The 19,917-nt window shown below is 44.6% G+C and overlaps 1 protein-coding gene and 1 pseudogene across 1 annotated transcript; both read left to right on the top strand.

Annotated features, from left to right (window-relative positions):
- The first annotated feature begins 314 nt into the window (after window positions 1-314).
- LOC102908657 (RNA-binding protein 7 pseudogene) lies at window positions 315-5,779 on the top strand (annotated as a pseudogene).
- A 6,134-nt stretch (window positions 5,780-11,913) lies between these two features.
- Window positions 11,914-15,741, top strand: Ndufc2 (NADH:ubiquinone oxidoreductase subunit C2). Its single transcript, XM_006979894.4, has 3 exons — window positions 11,914-12,213; window positions 14,726-14,869; window positions 15,575-15,741. Exons 1-3 carry the CDS (start codon window positions 12,045-12,047, stop codon window positions 15,622-15,624), a joined length of 363 nt encoding a protein of 120 aa, XP_006979956.1. The 5' UTR covers window positions 11,914-12,044; the 3' UTR covers window positions 15,625-15,741.
- Window positions 15,742-19,917: the final 4,176 nt, after the last annotated feature.

A 19,917-nucleotide genomic window follows, 5' to 3' on the forward strand; every position in this document is an offset into this window, starting at 1 on the left:
TTCCAGGAGCGTTGTTCGCATTGAAATGATACTGCGATGACACTCGGCAAGCCGGGAGATGCTTGATGTGCGGCTTCAGCAAAGCCACAGACGCCAGCCCACAGTAAGAGCCTCTCGTCATTTCTCTCACGCCCTGCGGCTCGGATAAGGATGCCGTCCAACCCTTCCTCTTGGGACCACACTGGAGTGCCTTCAGCTCTTCTCCCTTTATTTAGTGTTTTTTAAGACTTGTTTATTTTTATTTCATATGTGCCTATACCTGTGTGTGTATATATGTATACCACATGTGCGTTTGGTGTCTAAACCAGAAGACGATGTTGAATCCCCTGGAACTGGAGTTGCAGGTGGTGTGAGCCACATGGTCTGGAAGCTGAGAACCAAACTTTGGTCCTCTGCAAGAGCAGCCATTGTTCCCAACCAATGAACCATCTCTCCAGCCTCCTTTTCTCCCTTTTCTTGAGGCTACTACATATACACGCCATCTAGGTCCTTAGTTTTCCTACCGTGTGCTACACACTCAAATTCAGCCAACACTAGCTGACACAGGAACTTTTAAACGTATTTATCCATTCTCCAGTACAGAACCAAGAAAGTCCAAAGTCAGTGTCGTCTTGGCGTGCTGATCCAGTCCTGTGCATTGTCTGTTGTTTGAGCAGTAAAGATGGCGATTGTACCAAAGGGGAAGGAAGGCATGCCTCTAGCTTCCCCATCCCCTTCGCACCGTGTGCTCAGTCCCAGCATCACACACAAAAATAACAAGCTGTTTTGTTTGCATATATTTATATATGTGTGTGTGTAAATAGTAAACCTAGTACAGCGTAGTGATTTTGTGGGTACTGTGGTTGAACGCCAATTATTTAGTAGCAAGCACCTTAACTCACAGCCATCTTGAAAATTATTTAACCATTCTTTACCATGGTGTCTTTATCTCTAAAATGATTGTATAAAAGAAGACTTGAAACTTTGGTGGGGGTTGGGGGGTATGGTTAAGACAGTCTCATTGTGTAGCCCTGGCTGGCCTGGAACTTAATATGTAGACCAGGCTAGCCTTGAATTTACAGAGCTCTGCCTGCCTCAGCTTCCTGAGCGATGGTATTATAGCCATTTGCCACTGTGCCTGGCCCAGCCTGAAATGTGTTTTAAATGTTCGGTGTTTATCAGTTGCTGTTTATCTGAGTCCTCTGTTCTCCTCTTCCTTTCCATCTCCCACATATGCTCCCGCTGTCTCGGGTCTGCTGCCATGAATAGCTGTATTATTTTACCTGTTTTCCTCAGCTCACACAAGAGAGTCTAGACTTTCAACACAGGTCCCAACATTTAGGTAGAGGCCAGAGGATCAGAAGTTAAAGGGCATCCATGGCTGCATCGTGAGGTTGAGGCCAGCCTGAGCTACATGAAAATCCTGACTCAAGTAAAAGAGCAAAATAGGGCTATCAAGATGACGGTAAAGGTGTCTGCCACAGACCCCGCCACCTGAGTTCTGTCGATCCCCAGAAGTCATGGACGGACGGCAAGAGTGACTCCTGAAAGTTTCCCTCTGACCTCTGTATGTGCCATGTGAAACACACAAACAAATATAATTTAAAAACAAAACAGGCAGGAGGATCTCTTGAGTTCAGGCCAGCCAAAGCTACGTAGGAAGCCCTTGTTTGTCTCAACAACAACAAAAAACACTACTATAAGCTAACACAAGAAACCAAGTGTACCACCACCATTTAAAAGACCTAAAAGTGAAAGGTTTTTTTATTTGTTTGTTTTTGAGACAAGGTCTGTCCCTGGCTGTCGTGGGGTTCCCTATGTAGACCAAGCTGTCTTTGAACTCACAAAGCTCCTCTTGTCTCTGCCTCCCAGTGCTGGGGTTAAGGGCGTGTGCCACCATGCCTGACTTGTGTTTTCTGTGTGTGCATGCATGTATGTGTGTGTGTGTGCAAGAGAGTGGACGCACGCACGCACGCACGCACGCACGCACACACCTGGCATGATCAACTTGGATTCCATGCCAGTGCAAATTAAATTACGGTTTGTAGACTTGCTCTGAAGGTTGGCAGAGTGAGAGGCCCGCCTGCTGTGGGGAGAGGCCCGCCTGCCGTGGGGATTTCCTGAGCTTGGCAGAGCAGTCCGAGCTCCTCCCCACTCCCACCAAAGCAAGTGCGCTTTGGTCTATTTTTTTTTAATTTTTAAAAATTTTCTTGAAATTAAAATACATTGTTTCCCTCTTTTTTTCTTCCCTCCCTCCAGCCCCTCCCACATACCCCCACAATCAAATTATGACCTCTGGCCTCAATTTTTTTGCTTTGTTTTTGTTGTTTTTATTTACTTGTGTGTGTATGATTATTTTGTCTGCATGCACGTCTGTGCACATCTGTGTACCACTTCCATGCTGGTCTCTGTCACTTGTCACACACACACTCCTAAATGTGTAAATATATGTGTGTCTGCCCATGTAATGTTACTTGTGTGGCTGTTTTCAGGGATTGACCACTTGGTATTGGATCACCCACTGGTGCGCTCTTCCTTGAGGAAAACTGTCCTCTCCACTCTCAGAGTTCAATAGCTGTGTGCAGTTCTTGGTCTGGGCTTGGGGACTGTGAGATTGACTCTTTCCGTGTTAACATGTCTGTGGGTGTCCCCCTGGCTCAGGGCTTATTTAGGTGGCCATGTTGATGAGACATCATGGGTGTAGCTTCCCTGGCGTTTCTAGACGACATCTCCCAGCAGGCCCCTCTTCCTCTGGCTCTCACAATCTGCCCCCTCCTCCTCCAAGTTCCCTGAGCCTCAGGTGCAGGGGTTGCGCTGGCGATGCTTCGGTTGGTGCTGGGCTCCACACAATGATCTGTTGTCAGTATTTAGCTTCATAATTCTTTTCCTAGTCAATGTAAGTCAACCCCTGACATGGTTAAAAAAAAAAAAAAAAAAAAAAAAAAAAAAAAAAAAAACAGGAATACACCTTTGCCACCAACACAGACCAGTCCCTAGACTATCGTGCCCGGAATACCGGAATATTCTTTTCCGGGCACTGTACCCCGCTAGCATTCATACTTTTAAACTTGGCAGATAGTGGGTGCTCACCCTCTTGTTTTGTGTTCTGGAATATTTGTCTAGGCAAAGATGTGTTGCATTTGCGTTAATAAAGTTAACCTGGGCTCAGAGAGACGGGGTCGCAACCAGTTGACAGGGGCAGCAGGGAGGAGCCTAGCGTGGTTTTTTAATCAGGGCAGCGTGGAAGGAGAGTGGCTTCCGGTCGCCGCTCAGAGGGAAGGTCAGCCAGATGCTACTCTAACTCTGAGCTCGCAGGGCTTTGCCCCAGCCTTTGAATCTTGAGTTTTATTAGCTAGAGATTTAGTTAAAGCTACCTGTGGAGGCAGCAACAAGACCATGGGGGGGGGGGGGGTTCCCCCAGGCTGTGGCCTTAGTAGCAAGCTGCTCGTGGTTTAAAGCACACACACCATGAGGAAGGTAAAGCAGCAGTTTCGTTTTCTTTTGAGACGCGGTCTCACGATGTAGCCCTGGCTGTCCTGGGATTCTCTGTGTAACCAGGCTGGCTTCAAACTCACAGAGATCCACCTTCTGACATCCACCCACACACATATACACAAAAGTAAAATGTAACTTTAAAAAAATTAAAGCTGGGCATGGTGGCAGAGACAAGACCTCAGAAAAAAATGTTAGGAGTGGGGGGGGGTCAGTAAAATGATGGCTCAGCAGTTAAGAGTGTATACTGCTCTTCCAGAGGACCTGAGTTCAGTCCCCAGCACCCACAGTGGGTGGCTCACAACCACCTATAATCCCAGCTCCAGAGAATCTGATGCTGTCTTAGGGCCTCAGTATATGCGCTCACATGCACATACTTTCCCCACCACCTACACACACACACACACACACACAGACACACACACACAGACACACACACACACACACACACACAATTTAAAAATAAAATAGTTTATACTTGGGCATTGTGGCACATGACTGTAATCTCAACACTTGAAAGTTAGAGTCGGGAAGATCCAGAATTCAAAGTCAGCCTCAACTACATAGCAAGTTTGAGGCCATCTTGGAAAACACGAGAACCTGTCTTAAAACCCAACAATAAAAATGACACACAAAGAAAAGGCAGCCTGAGTTTGTCCAGGTTTCACACCCAGTTTATGTGGTGCTCAGGGTTGAACCCAGGGCCTTATGCTCCACCTCCAGCATCACTGGTATATTTACTTATCCAAAGAACTCTGTTGTAGCAAGTCTTTCTCTGTACTGCCAGCTCCCAACTAACAACATGGAGACTTATTAATTATGAGAGCTTGGCCTTAGCTTGTCCCACTAGCTCTTATAACTTAAGTTCACCCATTTATTTTAATCTATGATCTGTCACGTGCCTCCTTACCTCAGGTCTCTACGGCTCGTGCCGCTTTCTCCGAGTCTGGCTGGTGACTCTACCTTTCTTCTTCCCCGAGTCTTCTCTGTCCCCGGAAGTCCCACCTAACCCCTTCCTGCCTAGCAGCTGACCATTCAGTGCTTTATTAAACCAATCACAGTGACACATCTTCACACAGTGTAAAGGAATATTCTGCAACACTCTGTCCCTGAACAGGTTTACCAGGTACACTGTGTAGCTCACAGATGGAAAAGGAGGGGGGGGGGCTGGGAGATGTACTGATACAGGACCCTTGTACATGCAAGGAGTTTGGACTTCAGGCCTGGTTCATTAAGCATTTTAACAGTATTGTTTGTGAGCCTGGAGAGATGACTTGGTGGTTGAGAGTCCATATTATTTTTGCAGAAGATCCTAGTTCAGTTCCCCCCTCATAAACTGCTTGTGAGTATTCCAGTTCCAGGAATCCAGTGCCCTCTTCTGGCCTCGATGGGCACTTACACACACACACACACACACACACACACACACACACACACACACACACACACAATTAAAATAAAATCCAGTCTTCCTGAGATGTGCAGTAGGGTTGGTCGGTGGGTCGGCCAGCCTATTGGCTGTGAACTGCCAGACTAGGCCCGAGACTGGAAGTGACGTGGAGGTGGGGGCGGCAGCCGCGGGGCCGACTGCACTCTATTCATGGGCAACCCGAAGACCAGGGTGACAGAGGAGCTCCTCTTCGAGCTGTTCCACCAGGCTGGGCGAGTCATAAAGGTGAAAATCCCAAAAGATAAAGATGGCAAACTGAAACAGTTTGCATTTGTGAATTTCAAACACAAAGTGTCTGTTCCTTACACCATGAATCTTCTCATCAAACTTTTCAAGAGGCCTATCAAAATTCAGTTTAGATCAGGAGGTAGTCACTCCTCTCAGGATGCCACTGTGTCATATCCCCAGCATCATGTTGGAAATTCAAGCTCTACCTCCACATCTCCTAACAGCTATGAAAGGACGGTGGGTAATATAACTCCATCAGCACAGATGGTCCAGAGGTCCTTCTCTTCTCCAGAAGATTATCAGCGGCAAGCAGTGGTGAACAATGTTTTCAGACAGATGTCATGTGTTGGGAAACTTGGTTCTGCACATGCAGATCAGTTGGGATCTTCGCCATCAGGTGAATCACACACTCACAGCTTTAACCAGTCTTCCAGCTCCCAGTGGCACCAAGATGCACTGTCATTACAGCGTAAAAAGACGGAATTCTCACCCCTAACCAGGAGATAGACACTATAGCCGTGAGCAGCGCTCCTCTGATCATGGGTCTGACTATCATTACAGAGGAGGCCGAGAGGATTTCTACTCTGACGACAGGGATCATAATGGCTGGAGCCATGTCTGTGATAACACAGGGACAGTAGTAGAGGTGGGAAATGGCCCTCATCTCTAACAAGCATTCCAAGGACATTGCTTACAGGGCCATTTTAGTCCCTTCTAATTAAGTTGTTCTGGAAGTACTTTTAAAAACTGTACAGAGTAGCCCCACAATTTTCCACCTGTCTTTGGGAAAGGAAAAAAATTTAAGCCAGCACAGTTTCATAGAGAACTGGGAACTGTGGCTCCACATTTGTTACTTCAATTACCTTCCCTCAGCCGGGCAGCAGTGGCACACACTCTTAATTCCAGCACTCGGGAGGCAGAGCCAGGCGATCTCTGTGAGTTTGAGGCCAGCCTCGTCTGCAGAGTGAGTTCCAGGAAAGGCACCAAAACTACACCCTGTCTTGGAAAAAAAAAATACCTTCCCTCAGGGTTTCAGAAGAGAAGGATTTTACACAAGAGAATGGGCCGCCATTCCAGTCATTTCAGCCTAGGAATGATGAATTGTATAGATTGGTTTATTATAAAGCAAATATTTTAATTATCTCACCCTTTTGTGTTGCAAGAAATTTCTTGGTAATGAAATCTTTTTGGTGTCTATAATAGGAAACATCCAAGTTGGTAGTCTGAAATGACTATCTGCATTTTATTAATAAATGAGAAAATAGGACTTCTCAGTAATCCATTTTATTAAGTTTATTTAAAACAGTTTATTGGTTTTGCTTAGGGGATAAATCATATTTTCTAACTCAGAATTTAAGTACAAATTCTGTGGTATGCTCTTGAATTTTATCACAATTGAACATACATTATAAATCTATACTAGTTCATTCTAAGAACTTTAAAATTCTTTCATCAAATTGTATTTGATGTATGATTAGTCACTCAGGAGGTTAAATATCATCTACATGTATATTTTTACATAAAAAACAGTGTTGATGAAAATTCTTTTTAGAGTAACAATGATGTTAATACACAGATAAAATGGCAAAATGTTTGATGACAAGGATTATAATTTTGAAATTTTTTTAACAAAACTTCCTTGTTTCAAGATCCTGTTGCTCGGTCACTGCAAATTAAGAATTTATTCTGTGAAAAATATTTATACCAGAGCATTTTTACTATGTTCCTTTTTAATATAGTAAATACATAAAAAGAAAAAAGAAAAATAAATAAAATCCTTTTTAAGATCTTGTTTATAAAAAAGATGTATGTACTTTTTTTTTTTTCAGGTAGACTGGTCAGTTATGTCGAGTTCCTCGGTGTCAGCCAAGAGACAACCAGAACCCGGAGAGAAAGGCCCTTTCCTTCCTCCTTCTCCTCATCTCTAACTAGCTTTCCTTGCTAGGATGAGGCCTCCATCCTCAGCACTCAATTGTTTATGTGCTGACACACGATCTCCCTGTGTTGGTCAGGCTGACCCTGAACTCACTATGTAGCTGAGAATACTCCTGAACTCTGAATCATCCTGCTTCCACTTCTCAAGTGCTGAGACTACAAGTATGTATTACTATGTAAATTTCTTCTCAATTTTTTACTTTAAAAAAATCGGAGCTGGACAGTTGTCTCAGTTTGGGTTTTTATTGCTATGAAAAGACACCGTGACCATGGCAACTCTTACAAAGGAAACATTTAGTTGTGGTGGCTGCTTACAGTTCAGAGGTTCAGCCCATCATTATGGGGAACATGGGCAGCATGCAGGCAGACATGTACTAGAGCTGAGAGTCCTACATTTTCATAGGCAGGCAACAGGAAGTCAGCTGTCACACTGAGTGAAACTTGAGAAAAGAGACCTCAGAGCCCACCTTCACACTTCTTCCAACAAGACTATACTTCCTAACAGTGCCACTCTTTTGGGGGGCCATTTTCTTTCAAACCACCACAAGAATGGTGATGAGTTTAGTCCCAACACTCAGGAGGCAGAGGCAGGTGATCTCTGAGTTCAAGTCCAGCCTGGTCAACATAGTGAGTTCCAGGACAGCCAGGGCTACATAGAGAAACCCTGTCTTGGAAAAAATAAATAAATCAGGCAGGTGAGATGGTCCAATGTGTAAAGGCACACATCACTAAGCTTGACAACCTTCATTTGGTCCCCAGAACCCACAGGGAATCAAAGGAGAGAACAAACTCCCAAAAGTTGTCATATGTCCACCACATATGTCCATGGCACATGTGCACATGCACAAACACATACTAGATACATGTCAAAAAAATTAAGTCTGAGATTGAGGCCCAGAGGATTGTGGGAGTGGTGTGCTGGGGATGGGTGGGTGAACCGCCATTACAGAGCCCCTTACACCCAAATGAGAAGCTGACCCTTAGTGTGTTCAAGAATATGTGTGATAGTGTAAGTGTGTGTTTGTTTAGTAGTTTAATTATTCGGAATTCTTTCTGGAGAATATTTTTGGTGGCTTTCATTCTCTTGGTGTAATTTAAAAATAAACACTGTGGCAAAAAGCAAAGCAAAACAACAATAAGAAGTCACTCTGCAAACCGGGTGTGCTGATACACACCTCCGATCCCAGTTTGTGGGAGGCAGAGGCAGGAGGTCAGGAGTGCAAAGCCAGTCTCAGTTACATAGTGTGTTTGAGGCCAGCTTGGGCTTTGTTTTTATTATGTGTCTGTGTAGAAGTAACTGTCTTATTAAATAAGAAACACAGAGCCAATGCAAAGATAAAAGCCCAAGAGGTCAGAGCTAAGAGCCTTACCCTTCCTCTTTCAGCGATCCTCTTCAGCCAAGAGAAACCTACTTCCTGTGTGTTTGTCATTATATAGACTTTCTGTTGTGCCTTCTCATTGGTTGTAAACCCAACCACATGACTGCCTCGTCACTGCCTGTCTGTACAGACCTCCAGGTCTTCTATGGTTGGTATTCTGATTAAAGGCATGTGTCTCCAATGCTGGCTGTATCCTTGACCACACAGAGATCTACCTAGCTCTGCCTACCAAGTGCTGGGATTAAAGGCATGCACCACCAATGCCCAGCTCTGCTATGGCTTACTATTAGCTCTGACCCCCAGGCAACTTTATTTATTAACATACAAATAAAATCACATTTCAGTACAAATAAAGTATCACCATATGTGCATGTCTGTGTGTATATGGCCCAGAGGCTGCAGGAAGGCCTATGATTTTCTGGAGCTGGAGTTACAAGCACTTATAAGTCAACAATGTGGGTGCTGGTCCTCTGGAAGATCAGAAAGCACTCTTAACCACTGAAGCATCTCTCCTGCACTCAAGACCCTATCTCAAAAAAATGCAGAAATGATTTTTCATGTTAATAGTTTTTGTTCTGCCTGTGTTTGTGAACTGAGGGTGGAACTCGGGCTTAGCCACACTCAGCAAGTGTCCTATCACTGCTATCTCCGGACCCCTGGTTTGTTCTTTGTTTTGTTTTGTTTGAGACAGGGCCTCACTCTGTTGTCAAAACTGATCTCCACTTTTAGAACTGTTTCCTCTGCCCCCAGGTGTCGGGATTATAGATGTGAGCCAACACACCATGCAATGTTTTTTTTTTTTTTTTTTTTTTTTTTTCCCGAGACAGGGTTTCTCTGTGTAGCTTTGCGCCTTTCCTGGAGCTCTCTCCAGGCTGGCCTCTAACTCACAGAGATCCGCCTGCCTCTGCCTCCCTAGTATTGGGATTAAGGCATGAGCCACTGCCACCCGGCTGCAATGTTTTATTATTCTATAGAACAGATTATGAGATGTGTAATTACTGGGCCATAAGATGTGAACTTTCAAATCATTTGGTGCACTCCAGGAAAATTCTAATGTTGTAGAATATTATTTTAAGATGTGTTACTTTTGTTTATGTTGCATTTGTTTAACTCTGTGAAGCTGTGTTACTGTGCCTGTCTAAAACACGTGATGGTCTAATAAAGAACTGAACAGCCAATAGCTAGGCAGGCGAAAGGATAGGTGGGGCTGGTAGGCAGAGATAATATATAGAAGGAGGACTCTGGGGGCTGGAGAGATGGCTCAGAGGTTAAGCACACTGACTGCTCTTCCAGAGGTCCTGAGTTCAATTCCCAGCAACCACATGGTGGCTCACAACCATCTGTAATGAGATCTGGTGCCCTCTTCTGGCCTGCAGGCATACATGCAGAACACTGTATACATAATAAATAAATCTTAAAAAAAAAAAAAAAGGGAGAACTCTGAGAGGAAAGAAGGAGCCAGAGAAGGAGGAGGACTCCAGGAGCCAGCCACCCAGCTACACAGCAAGCCACAGAGTAAAAAAGAAAGGTATATAAAAATAGAGAAAGGCTAAAAAAAAAAAAGCCCAGAAGCAAAAGACAGGTTAATTTAAAATTAAGAAAAGCTGGCAAGAAACAAGCCAAGCTAAGGCCACTCATTCATAATTAAGAATAAGCCTCCGTGTTGATTTGTTTGGAAGCTGGGTGGCAGGCCCATCAAAGAAGCAAAAACAACAATATTCTAATATGCTTTCTCAAATAATTTCTACTTGAAAATATTTACTTAAAATATTTCAGTTCAGGGGTACATTTTTTTGTCAGGAAGAATTCTCTTGATAGGGTGAAAGTGAGCAGAGCTGTATAGGGCTCTAATCCCAGCACTCAGCGGGGAGAGACAGGAGGCTAACCACTAATTTGAAGATCACATGGTCTAAACAGCAAATTCCAGGTCAGTTAGTGCTACACAGAGGCATGAGAAGACCCTGTCTCAAAAACCCAAACCAAGTGTATCTGCCCGCCCGAGTGGCTGTTCCACCAGGCCTGACAGTCCCGGTCTTTGGTTAGGCAGACATTAGAGGTGAGTGCTGGAGCCATGGAAAGGGGTCTCACTCTTTTCCTTGGGCGCCCTAATAGGACACTCCGGCCCTTCTTCTTTTAAGCCCCCTTCCTCCTTTCCTTACAACAGGATAATTAGCTAGCAGGCTCTGTGGGGACAAATGAAAAACCGTGAGCAAATCTCAAGAAGGAAGAAATAACTTCCAGTTCAAACCAGCGCTGAACACAGATACAGGGGAAAGACAACCATTTAACCTTCTAATTACAGGACTGATATAGCGGTTATGTAGACTCCCAGGCCCTCCATGTCATCTCCATGTCGTCTCCTTTTCCCTTCCTCTCACCCAAGCTCTGCACGTGTTGATGAAACTGTGTTGCTTTTGTCTATTTATTAAAAAAAATTTTAGACAGGGACTCATGTACCCAAGGATGACCATCCTGCTTGCCAGCTGCTAGGGTTACGGGTCACATACAACTATTCTTTTAATAGAGCTTCACTCACACGCTCTGATGCTTTTCTCTGGGTGTCTCCCTGAATTTTTCTCAAGGAGAGCGCAAAAATGGGGGAACATCCCCACAATTTACTCTGGGCTGGTATTTAGCACTCAGGTCTTTTTCTTCTTTCTTTCTTTCTTTCTTTCTTTCTTTCTTTCTTTCTTTCTTTCTTTCTTTCTTTCTTTCTTTCTTTTCTTTTCTTTTTTTTTTTTTTTTTTTTGACAAGATTTCTCTGTGTAACTGCCCTGGCTGTCCTGGAACTCGCTTTGTAGACCAGGCTGGCCTGGAACTCCCAGAGATCCGCCTACTGGGGTCAAAGGCTTGTGCCACCACCTCTGACTAGCACTCAGGTCTTCCATGCATATATATTAGTATTGACCTATGGTTTAATGAGCATTCTTCTGGATAAAATGCTAAATGCCACCAATAATGGACGGAACACGAAGGCATTTTAGTTTAGTATCAGGAAGGGCTTTCAAAAAGGAACTGTTCAAATCTGGAAATGTCCCTTATTCTAGGAAGGTGAGCAGAGACTAGGCAATTGCTTGACAGAACGTTACAGATACCTTCTTTCTTTCACTCCTTAATCCTTTAGGGAACACTCAATAAACTATCCATCACGACCACTTGTGGGTGTTTGTTGAATACAATCTTTCTGAAGAGCCATGGAGGGGGGCGGGCAGATGAGGGAGAATTGGGGAAATTTTTCCTATGTGAGAAGTGGGCAAAAATAAATATCAGTGTCTCCTCGTCTTTGCCCACTTCGGGTCATCTGCTGTATCCCTGGACTGGATTGGCATCTGCCCCCAAACCCTCACTCCAGTGTTAGCGGCAGCCTTCACGGATTGTGGGCCACTTAGTTGCCCGGAACCTCGTGTGCAGGTGTCCCTAAGGCTGCGCACGCGGGGAGGCTTTTGGACGCTGCACCGCCGTACGCTATGCCCTTCAGCCCGGAGCTCGGAGGAGAACGGTGTCGGTGGCGGCGGTAGTCGTCGTGGTTTTTCTTATAGTTGGAGTCTTGAGGTCAGACCTCACGTAGAACCGGCATCAATATGATGACCGGACGGCCGGGCAACGAGCCCTTCACATTTCTGCCGGATAAGGCCCGGAGCCTGCCCCCGCCCAAGCTCACCGACCCGCGGCTTGTCTACATTGGCTTCCTGGGCTACTGCACCGGCCTGCTGGATAACGCGTTGTGGAGGAGGCCTGTGTTGCAAGCAGGTGAGGGCTGCGTAGACGGGAGCCGCCCGGAGGAGGGGCTGGGTGCTGCCCGCCATGGTCCACCCCCGGATGCGTGCTTTTCCGGCCTAGCCGTGTGCCCCCTGGAGCTCCTCAGAACCGAACCGAACCAGATTAAAGGAACCCAAGAGCGGCGCGGCTGAGAATTCTAGACCTCACAGTTAGTTCGCGCTGTACTTCGTGCTTAATAAACTGTTGCACATTCCATGCTGTCACACTTCTGAGCGTGATGGCTGTAGGTCTAAAAAAAAAAAAAAAAAAAAAAAAGACATGGGAAAGACATGTTAAAAGCAGTTTGCCCATGGTCACATGACTAAGGAGTTAGGGAGAGGAACTTGCGTTAGTGTGTGTTCAGAACCAGTGCTTCACAGACTTGAAGCATGCAAGAATAGGTATCCTGTTAAAATACTAATGTGATTCATAAGTCTGGGGAAGGGGCTAATATGTGCAAACTCCTAGACGCTGGAGAGTGTCAATAAACTAGCAAGTCTTATATTCTAGTATGCCACTGGCTTTCAAGTCAAGATTGGTTATAGCTGACACAATGACTGTGCTAAGAACTGTAGAATCCCAAAGATAGAGAAAGAAAAAGAAAGAAAGAAAGGAGGGAAGGAAGGAAGGAAGGAAGGAAGGAAGGAAGGAAGGAAGAAACTTTGGGTGCCTTTGAACTTTGTTATATTTATTTGTGTGTGGGTATGTGGGGGACAGATGACAGCATGAGATGGACATGATCTCTTTTTGTTTGTATCTCTCTCTCTCTCTCTCTCTCTCTCTCACACACACACACACACACACACACACACACACACCACATTCATCAAAGCCTGTCACTTGAGAACTACATATTTTTATTCCATTGTTTTCTGTCACTTGGGCAGGTCATGTGGTCAATCTGCCAGTTTCCTCATCTAATAAATGAGAATAATGGATCTTAATGTGTTTGTTATGGCAGTTCAGTGAGTTCTATAGATAAGATTCATAACACACAAAAGATGCTGAATGAGAAGGAATTGACTAAACTTTTCTCTGTGCCAGACATTGAGGTACATATTAAGAATGTGGGGTGAAGAACTGCCCTTAAGAAGCAAGTCAGTCAGAAATACAAATAAATATCTGTTATTGATCTTGGAGTAGTAGATGTGTGCTCTGATAGAAGCCACGTGATAGAGAGTACTTTGGGAGCATAAAAGAGGTGCAAATATGAGGAAAAATGTTCCATGGAAAGTACAGATGGGCTGGCACGTCATTGTTTCCAGTCCAGCTTTTCTTCAAGAAGCTGGAGATGAACAGATGCTTTGTGCCAGGTGTGGTGGCTCACACCTGGGAGGCAGAGGCAGGCAGATCTCTTTTTGTTTGAGGCCAGCCTGGTCTACAGAGTGAGTTCCACACAGCCAGGCCACACAGTGAGCCCCTTTCTCCAAAAAGAAAAAGAACATATGCTTTGTGGTGTGACACTATCTCTACCCTACTAGTGATTTAATTCCAAGGAAATTTCCTATCTCTGTAAGAAACAAAATAGTATGTACACAGCACTTAGGACTGGAAGTCTGACCTTCTGAATTCCTTCAACATCTTGTATTACTTTTGGAGATGGTGGTGCTGAAGACTGGTTTCCTCTATAGCATTTACTGAATACAAACTTGGTTGGTCTAGCTCAGTATTCTTAAACCGTTTCTACTCACAGCATGCTTTGCCCAAGAAATTTTTAAGTAACCCCCAATGTATAGGGGTTTTTTGGTTTTGGTTTTGTCTTTTGATTTTTTTTTTTTGTTTGTTTGTTTTTTTTTTTTTTTTTGTTTTGTTTTGTTTTTTTTTTTTCTTTTTTTGGTTTTTCGAGACAGGGTTTCTCTGTGTAGCTTTGCGCCTTTCCTGGGACTCACTTGGTAGTCCAGGCTGGCCTCGAACTCACAGAGATCCGCCTGGCTCTGCCTCCCGAGTGCTGGGATTAAAGGCGTGCGCCACCACCGCCCGGCTTGTTTTTTTGTTTTTTGAGACAAAGTCTCAGTATGTAGACTAGGCTAGACTGGAACTCAGAGAAATTGGCCTGCCTGTCTCCCAAGTGCTGGGATTAAAAGTGCTCACCACAACAGCCAGGTGATTTTTTTGAACCAGGTATGTGATGTAGTCACTGGGCACTGCGATAACCAGTGCAGAGTGAGGGTAAGAGGTGAGCAGGTGAAAGCTGGCAGGGGCTCTGCACTGAAAGGGGTAAACTCCCTGACGGGGAGAACTACTTCCCTAGAAGAATTGATGGACTCGGGGTGGGGGGTGGGAAAGAGGCTATAAAGGGGAAGAGTACTCAACTCTGGTGAAGAGTCTTGCCGTTCTCTGTGAGGGAGAAAGGTAGGAAGAGGAAAGAAGGGAAGTACCAGCTCCAACCTGGGCTGTGAGACCCTGGGGGTGGGGCGGGGCAGTGTTCTCTGAGATGTAACATAAACATGAAATTCTTTATGCACTTTGACTGATTTTTGCTTTGGGGATTTGTCAATTACAGGTCTGCATCGCCAGCTTCTATTTGTTACTTCCTTTTACTTTGTTGGATATTTTTTTTTAAAACGTCAAAACTATCTGTATGCTGTGAAGGACCATGACATGTTTGGGTATATGAAATTACATCCAGAAGATTTTCCTGAAAAAGGTATTTCATGTTCATTGAAAAATGAAAAACCTCTTTGTTTACTGTGTCTCATTTTTCCTGGTTACTGTCGTCCATGACTTCAGGTACTGTCTGGTTGTATGGACTCCATCCTACATCTTCTTTGTAGACCAGAATCTCGAGTCCATATAAAATGTCTTTTCTAAGAACTGTCCATTCCGAATGGCCCCGTCTCACCACCTAGTCACATTCCAAGGCTCCACCTCTTCTTTTGGGGGGCTTGGTTTTTTGAGACAGGGTTTCTCTGTGTAAAGCTTTGAGAACTGAGCTTCAACATGAATTATGGGGAGACCCAACATCATCAGGGTTTCCATCAATAAGGTGAATTGTTTTGATCTTTTTTTTTAAATTATATCATCATCATTATCGTGTGTGTGTGTGTGTGTGTGTGTGTGTGTGTGTGTATGGATGTTTTGCCCATGTGTGTGTCTGTGCATACACAGAAGAGGATGCTGGATCCTCTGGAAATGGAGTCACAGACAGTCATGAGCAGCCTGTGCTCCTAACTGCTGAGCCTAGCTCTCCACCCTAACTAACCTGTATCTGTTTAATTTTGAATGCTGAAGAATAAGCCTGGGACCTCATACACACTCAGCAAATGTTCTATTCCTGAGCCACATCCCTAGCCCAAGAAATAGAATTTTTAAAGTATAACTTAAAAATGAATCTTCCATGATTCTTTCACAGAGAAGAAGACTTACGGTGAAATTCTTGAGACATTCCATCCAGTGCGTTGAATTCTTCAAAGGCTCCTGTCTGTTCACCACAGCCTGAGTATTTTCTGAATTTATGGAATATCTTTCTGTGACAGTTGAAGTTTAGGTTAATCAGTGTAATTAAAGTTATTATAAGTACTCTGCTTTTTTTCTGTTTTCTGTTTATTTTAATTGTGTGTGTGTGTGCTCATGCAAGTGCCTGTGTGTGTGTGTAGGTTTGTACACTTGAGTATCCAAGGAGGCCATCAGAGGATGTCAAATGCCCTGGAACTGGAGTTTATATGGGTGCTTGTGAGCTGCCCAGTGTATGTGCTTGGAACTGAATTCCAGTCCTTGCAAGAGCAGTATACACTCTTAACTGTTGGGCCATCTCTTCAGCAAGGGTCTTTTTAAAAAATTCTTTTATGTATTTAGCTGGGTGTGGTGGTGCACACCTTTAATCCTAACACTGGGGAGGTAGAAGCAGGTAGATCCCTATGAGTTTTTGGCCAGCCTGATCTACATAGCAAGTTCTAGGTCAGCCAAGGTTACATTGTGAGGCCCTGTTTCAAAAAAAAAAAAAAAAAAAAACAACCAAGCCGGGTGGCGGCGGCGGCAGCGGCGGTACATGCCTTTAATCCCAGCACTTGGGAGGCAGAATCAGGCGGATCTCTGTGAGTTCGAGGCCAGCCTGGGCTGCAGCGTGAGTTCCAGGAAAGGCGCAAAGCTACACAGAGAAACCCTGTCTCAAAAAACCAAAAATAAATAAATAAATACATGAATATTTGTTTATTTGTATATTTGTTTTGGAGCTGCATCTGCTATAACCCAGCTGACCTGAAAATGGCCTTGAACCCCTGATCCTCCCACCTTTCCCCCCTAAGTTTGAAGGTTTCAGGTGCATACTGCCATACTCATCCTGAGACAATTTTGCTGTGTAGCGCAGGCTAGCCTCAAAACAGCAGTCCTACTTCAGCCTCCCAGTGCTAGCTAGAATTATAGGTGGATGCCAACACTCAGCCTGACTTCTGAGTCCTTGTTTTAATTTTTATTTATCCTTTTCTCATACAATACATCCTGACTGCAGCTTCCACTCCTCCTAGCCCCCACACTTGCCCTCTCTCCTAGATCCACCCCTCCACCCTACCCCCATTTCCCCTTCAAAAAAGAGCAGGCCTCCTAGGGACATCAACTGAACATGGCACAAGATACAATAAGACCAGGCATAAACCCTCACATCAAGGTTGGGTGAGGCAACCCCAGTAGGAGGAAAAGGGTCCCAAGAGCAGGTGAAAGAGTCAGAGACACACACACCCCAACTCCCATTGTCAGGAGTCACCCAAAAACACCAAGCCAGAAGCCATAGCATATGCAGAGGACCTAGCAGACCCATGCAAGCTCTGATTGCCACTGGAGTCTCTGTGAGCCCCTATGAGCCCTGCTTAGTTGATTCTGTGGACTGCGTTCTCCTGGTGTCCTCCACCTCTCTGGCTCCTCCAATTCCTCCTTCCCCTCTTTGAATCCTTGTTTGTTGTTGGTTTTTCAAGACAAGGTTTCTCTGTGTAACGGCCGTGGCTGTCCTGGAACTTACTTTGTAGACCAGGCTGGCCTCAGACTCGCCTGCCTCTGCCTCCCGAGTGCTGGGATTAAAGGTGTGCATTACCACCAACCCATTGAATCTTTGTTTTTTGTTTTTTGTTTTTTTTTTTTAAGAAAACTGGTTCAATACAAAAAAAAATCATTTTGGCTAGACATGGTAGTGTACACCTTTAATCTGTGTGTGTGTGTGTGTGTGTGTGTGTGTGTGTGTGTGTGTGTGTGAGAGAGAGAGAGAGAGAGAGAGAGAGAGAGAGAGAGAGAGAGAGAGAGAGAAACACTTGTATTTACCATGACATGTGTGACTCTCAGAGGGCGTCTTTCCGGGAGTCAGTTTTCTTCCACCAGCTGAGACCCAGGGATTGAACTCATGTCATCAGGCTTGTTGTCAAGGTGCCTTTACCCATAGATCCACCCTCTTCCTTGGCCCCTTATTCTCCCATTTTTAAGACATCTGAAAGACTTAAAGATATTTTGCATTTATTTATCAGAGAAGAATTTGCAGGAATCCTTTCTTCTACTATATGGGTCTTGGGATAAAACTCAGGTTTCTAGGCTTGGCAGCAGTACCTTTAACCCCTAAGCCATCTTGCCAGCCCATTTGAAAGATTTTTTTTTAAAGACTCATTTCTTTTTATTGTATGTATTTTGTTGTTTTGGTTACATGTGTGTCTGTGCACAGAGTGAGCACCCTCAGAAGCAGGGAAGGGTGTCGGATCCCCTTCAACAGGAATTCCGGTTTGGAGCTGCCTCGATGGTGCTAGGAATCCAACTGGGTCCTCAGGAAGAGCAGCCTGTGCTCAGGGCTCTTAAGAACTGAGCTGCCTCTCTAGCCCCAACTGGAGGCAGTTGAAATATTTTTTTAAATTATATATTTTTATTTTATGTGCATTGGTGTTTTGCCTGCGCATTTGTCTGTGTGAGGGTGTCAGATCTTGGAGTTACAGACAATTATGAGCTTCCATGTGGGTGCTGGGGATTGAACTCCAATCCTCTGGAAGAGTAGCCAGGGTTCTTAACATCTGAGCCATCTCTCCAGCCCCCTGAAATATTTTTTAAACAATTTATTAGTGAATATCAGTACAGGCCTTTCTTTTTCATATTAATTAATTTGCTTATTTTATCTGTGGGTGTTTTGCCTGCATGTATGTATGCAGTGTGTGCTCAGGCCAGAAGAGGGCCCTGGGTCCCCTTAGAACTGGACTTATGGTTAGTGGTTAGCTGTGGTGATATATTGTGTACCCTAATAAACTTGCCTGAGGATCAGAGGACAGAGCCACTAGATTAGACATAGAGGTCAGGCAGTAGTGACACACACCTTTAATCTTATCACTTAGGAGGCAGAGGTCCATGTGGATCTCTGTGAGTTCAAGGCCACACTGAGCTACATGAGATTGATCAGTATAGGAGCGAAAACAGAACCAGGTGGTGGTGGCACACACCTTTAATCCCAGCACTTGAGATCTCATGCCTTTGCTTGGGGAGCACACACACCTTTAATCTCAGGAAGTAATATGGCAGGGCAGAGAAAGGTATATAAGGTGTGAGGAAACAGGGACTCACTCTCTTTGGGCTGAGGATTTTGTAGAGGAAAGAACTAGTGGCTGGCTGCTCTGCTTCTCTGATCTTCAGGCAAGTTTATTAGGGTACACAGTATATCACCATAGCCACCATGTGGGGATTGGAATTGAACCCTGGTCCTCTGGAAAAGCAGCCGGCCAGTGTTCCTAGGTGCTATTCTATCTCTTCAGCCCCCAGTTGAAATATTTTTAAGTTTAGAGGCTGTGGATATATCTCAGTAGAGTATATATACAGTAGAACATTTTCTACCAGCTACAAGGCCCTGATTCCATTCCTAGAAATACAAAAAATACATTAGGAAAACTAGTATGTAGGTCAGATTTGGCTTACTGCTGATAAAGTTATGAGGAGGCTTGATTGTGTATGTGGGGGGGGGGGCGGCAAGGTCTCTAGTCCAGGATGGCTTTGAACTCATTATGTAGTCGAAGATGACCCTAAACTTCTGTTCCTCTGCCTCTACCTCCCCAGTGCTGTGGTTATGTGTGTGCCATATAGCACCCAATTTATACAGTGTTGGGGACTGAAGCCAGAACTTCAAGCATGCTGGGCAAGAACTCTACCAACTGAGCTGTATCTGAAGCCCCAGTATTGATAAAGTTTTATTAGAAAGCTGTGTGTGGCTGCCTTAATGCTGTAACCACAGACTTGAATAGTTGTGACAATTTTGCTTTGTAAAGCCTGAGATAGTATCTGACCCTTCACCAACATTCCCGTTCCTCCTTCTGGTGCAAGGAGGTACAAAACCAAGCGAGATTATGAAGGGTTTGCGTCGTGCAAAGAGATTTCAACTTGATCCCAATAAGTTCTGGGGTAAATAAAACCAAGGTGTTTTCTTTGGTTTGGGTTTGGGATTTTATGAGACTTCATTCCTTTGTAGCCCAGCTGACATTGCACTTTTGATCTCCAGCCTCAGTTTGTCCAAGCACTGTGATTAAGGTGTCATCATTCTTGGCTCACCAAAGGGTTTTTATTTACACTTTATGTTTGGGGGGTGTGCACGTGCCATGTCGAGTGTGTGGAGGACGGTTCTCTCCTTATGTGAGTTCTAGGGATCAAACTCCAGGTCTTCAGGCTTAGTGGCAAGCATCCTTGCCCACTGCTCCATCTTGCCAGGCCCCTTTAAACATTTTTAGAGTGGGGTTTGGGCAGATTCAACAG

This window comes from Peromyscus maniculatus, chromosome 1 (genome assembly GCF_049852395.1).
Source record: "Peromyscus maniculatus bairdii isolate BWxNUB_F1_BW_parent chromosome 1, HU_Pman_BW_mat_3.1, whole genome shotgun sequence".
Taxonomy (NCBI): domain Eukaryota; kingdom Metazoa; phylum Chordata; class Mammalia; order Rodentia; family Cricetidae; genus Peromyscus; species Peromyscus maniculatus.

Bases quoted from the DNA above. Each gene is read 5' to 3' on its own strand.
- Ndufc2 (XM_006979894.4), top strand. From the start codon at position 12,045: ATGATGACCGGACGGCCGGGCAACGAGCCCTTCACATTTCTGCCGGAT. The intron at 12,214-14,725 runs GTGAGGGCTGCG...TGTCAATTACAG, and splicing joins GAGGCCTGTGTTGCAAGCAG to GTCTGCATCGCCAGCTTCTA. The intron at 14,870-15,574 runs GTATTTCATGTT...ATTCTTTCACAG, and splicing joins AGAAGATTTTCCTGAAAAAG to AGAAGAAGACTTACGGTGAA.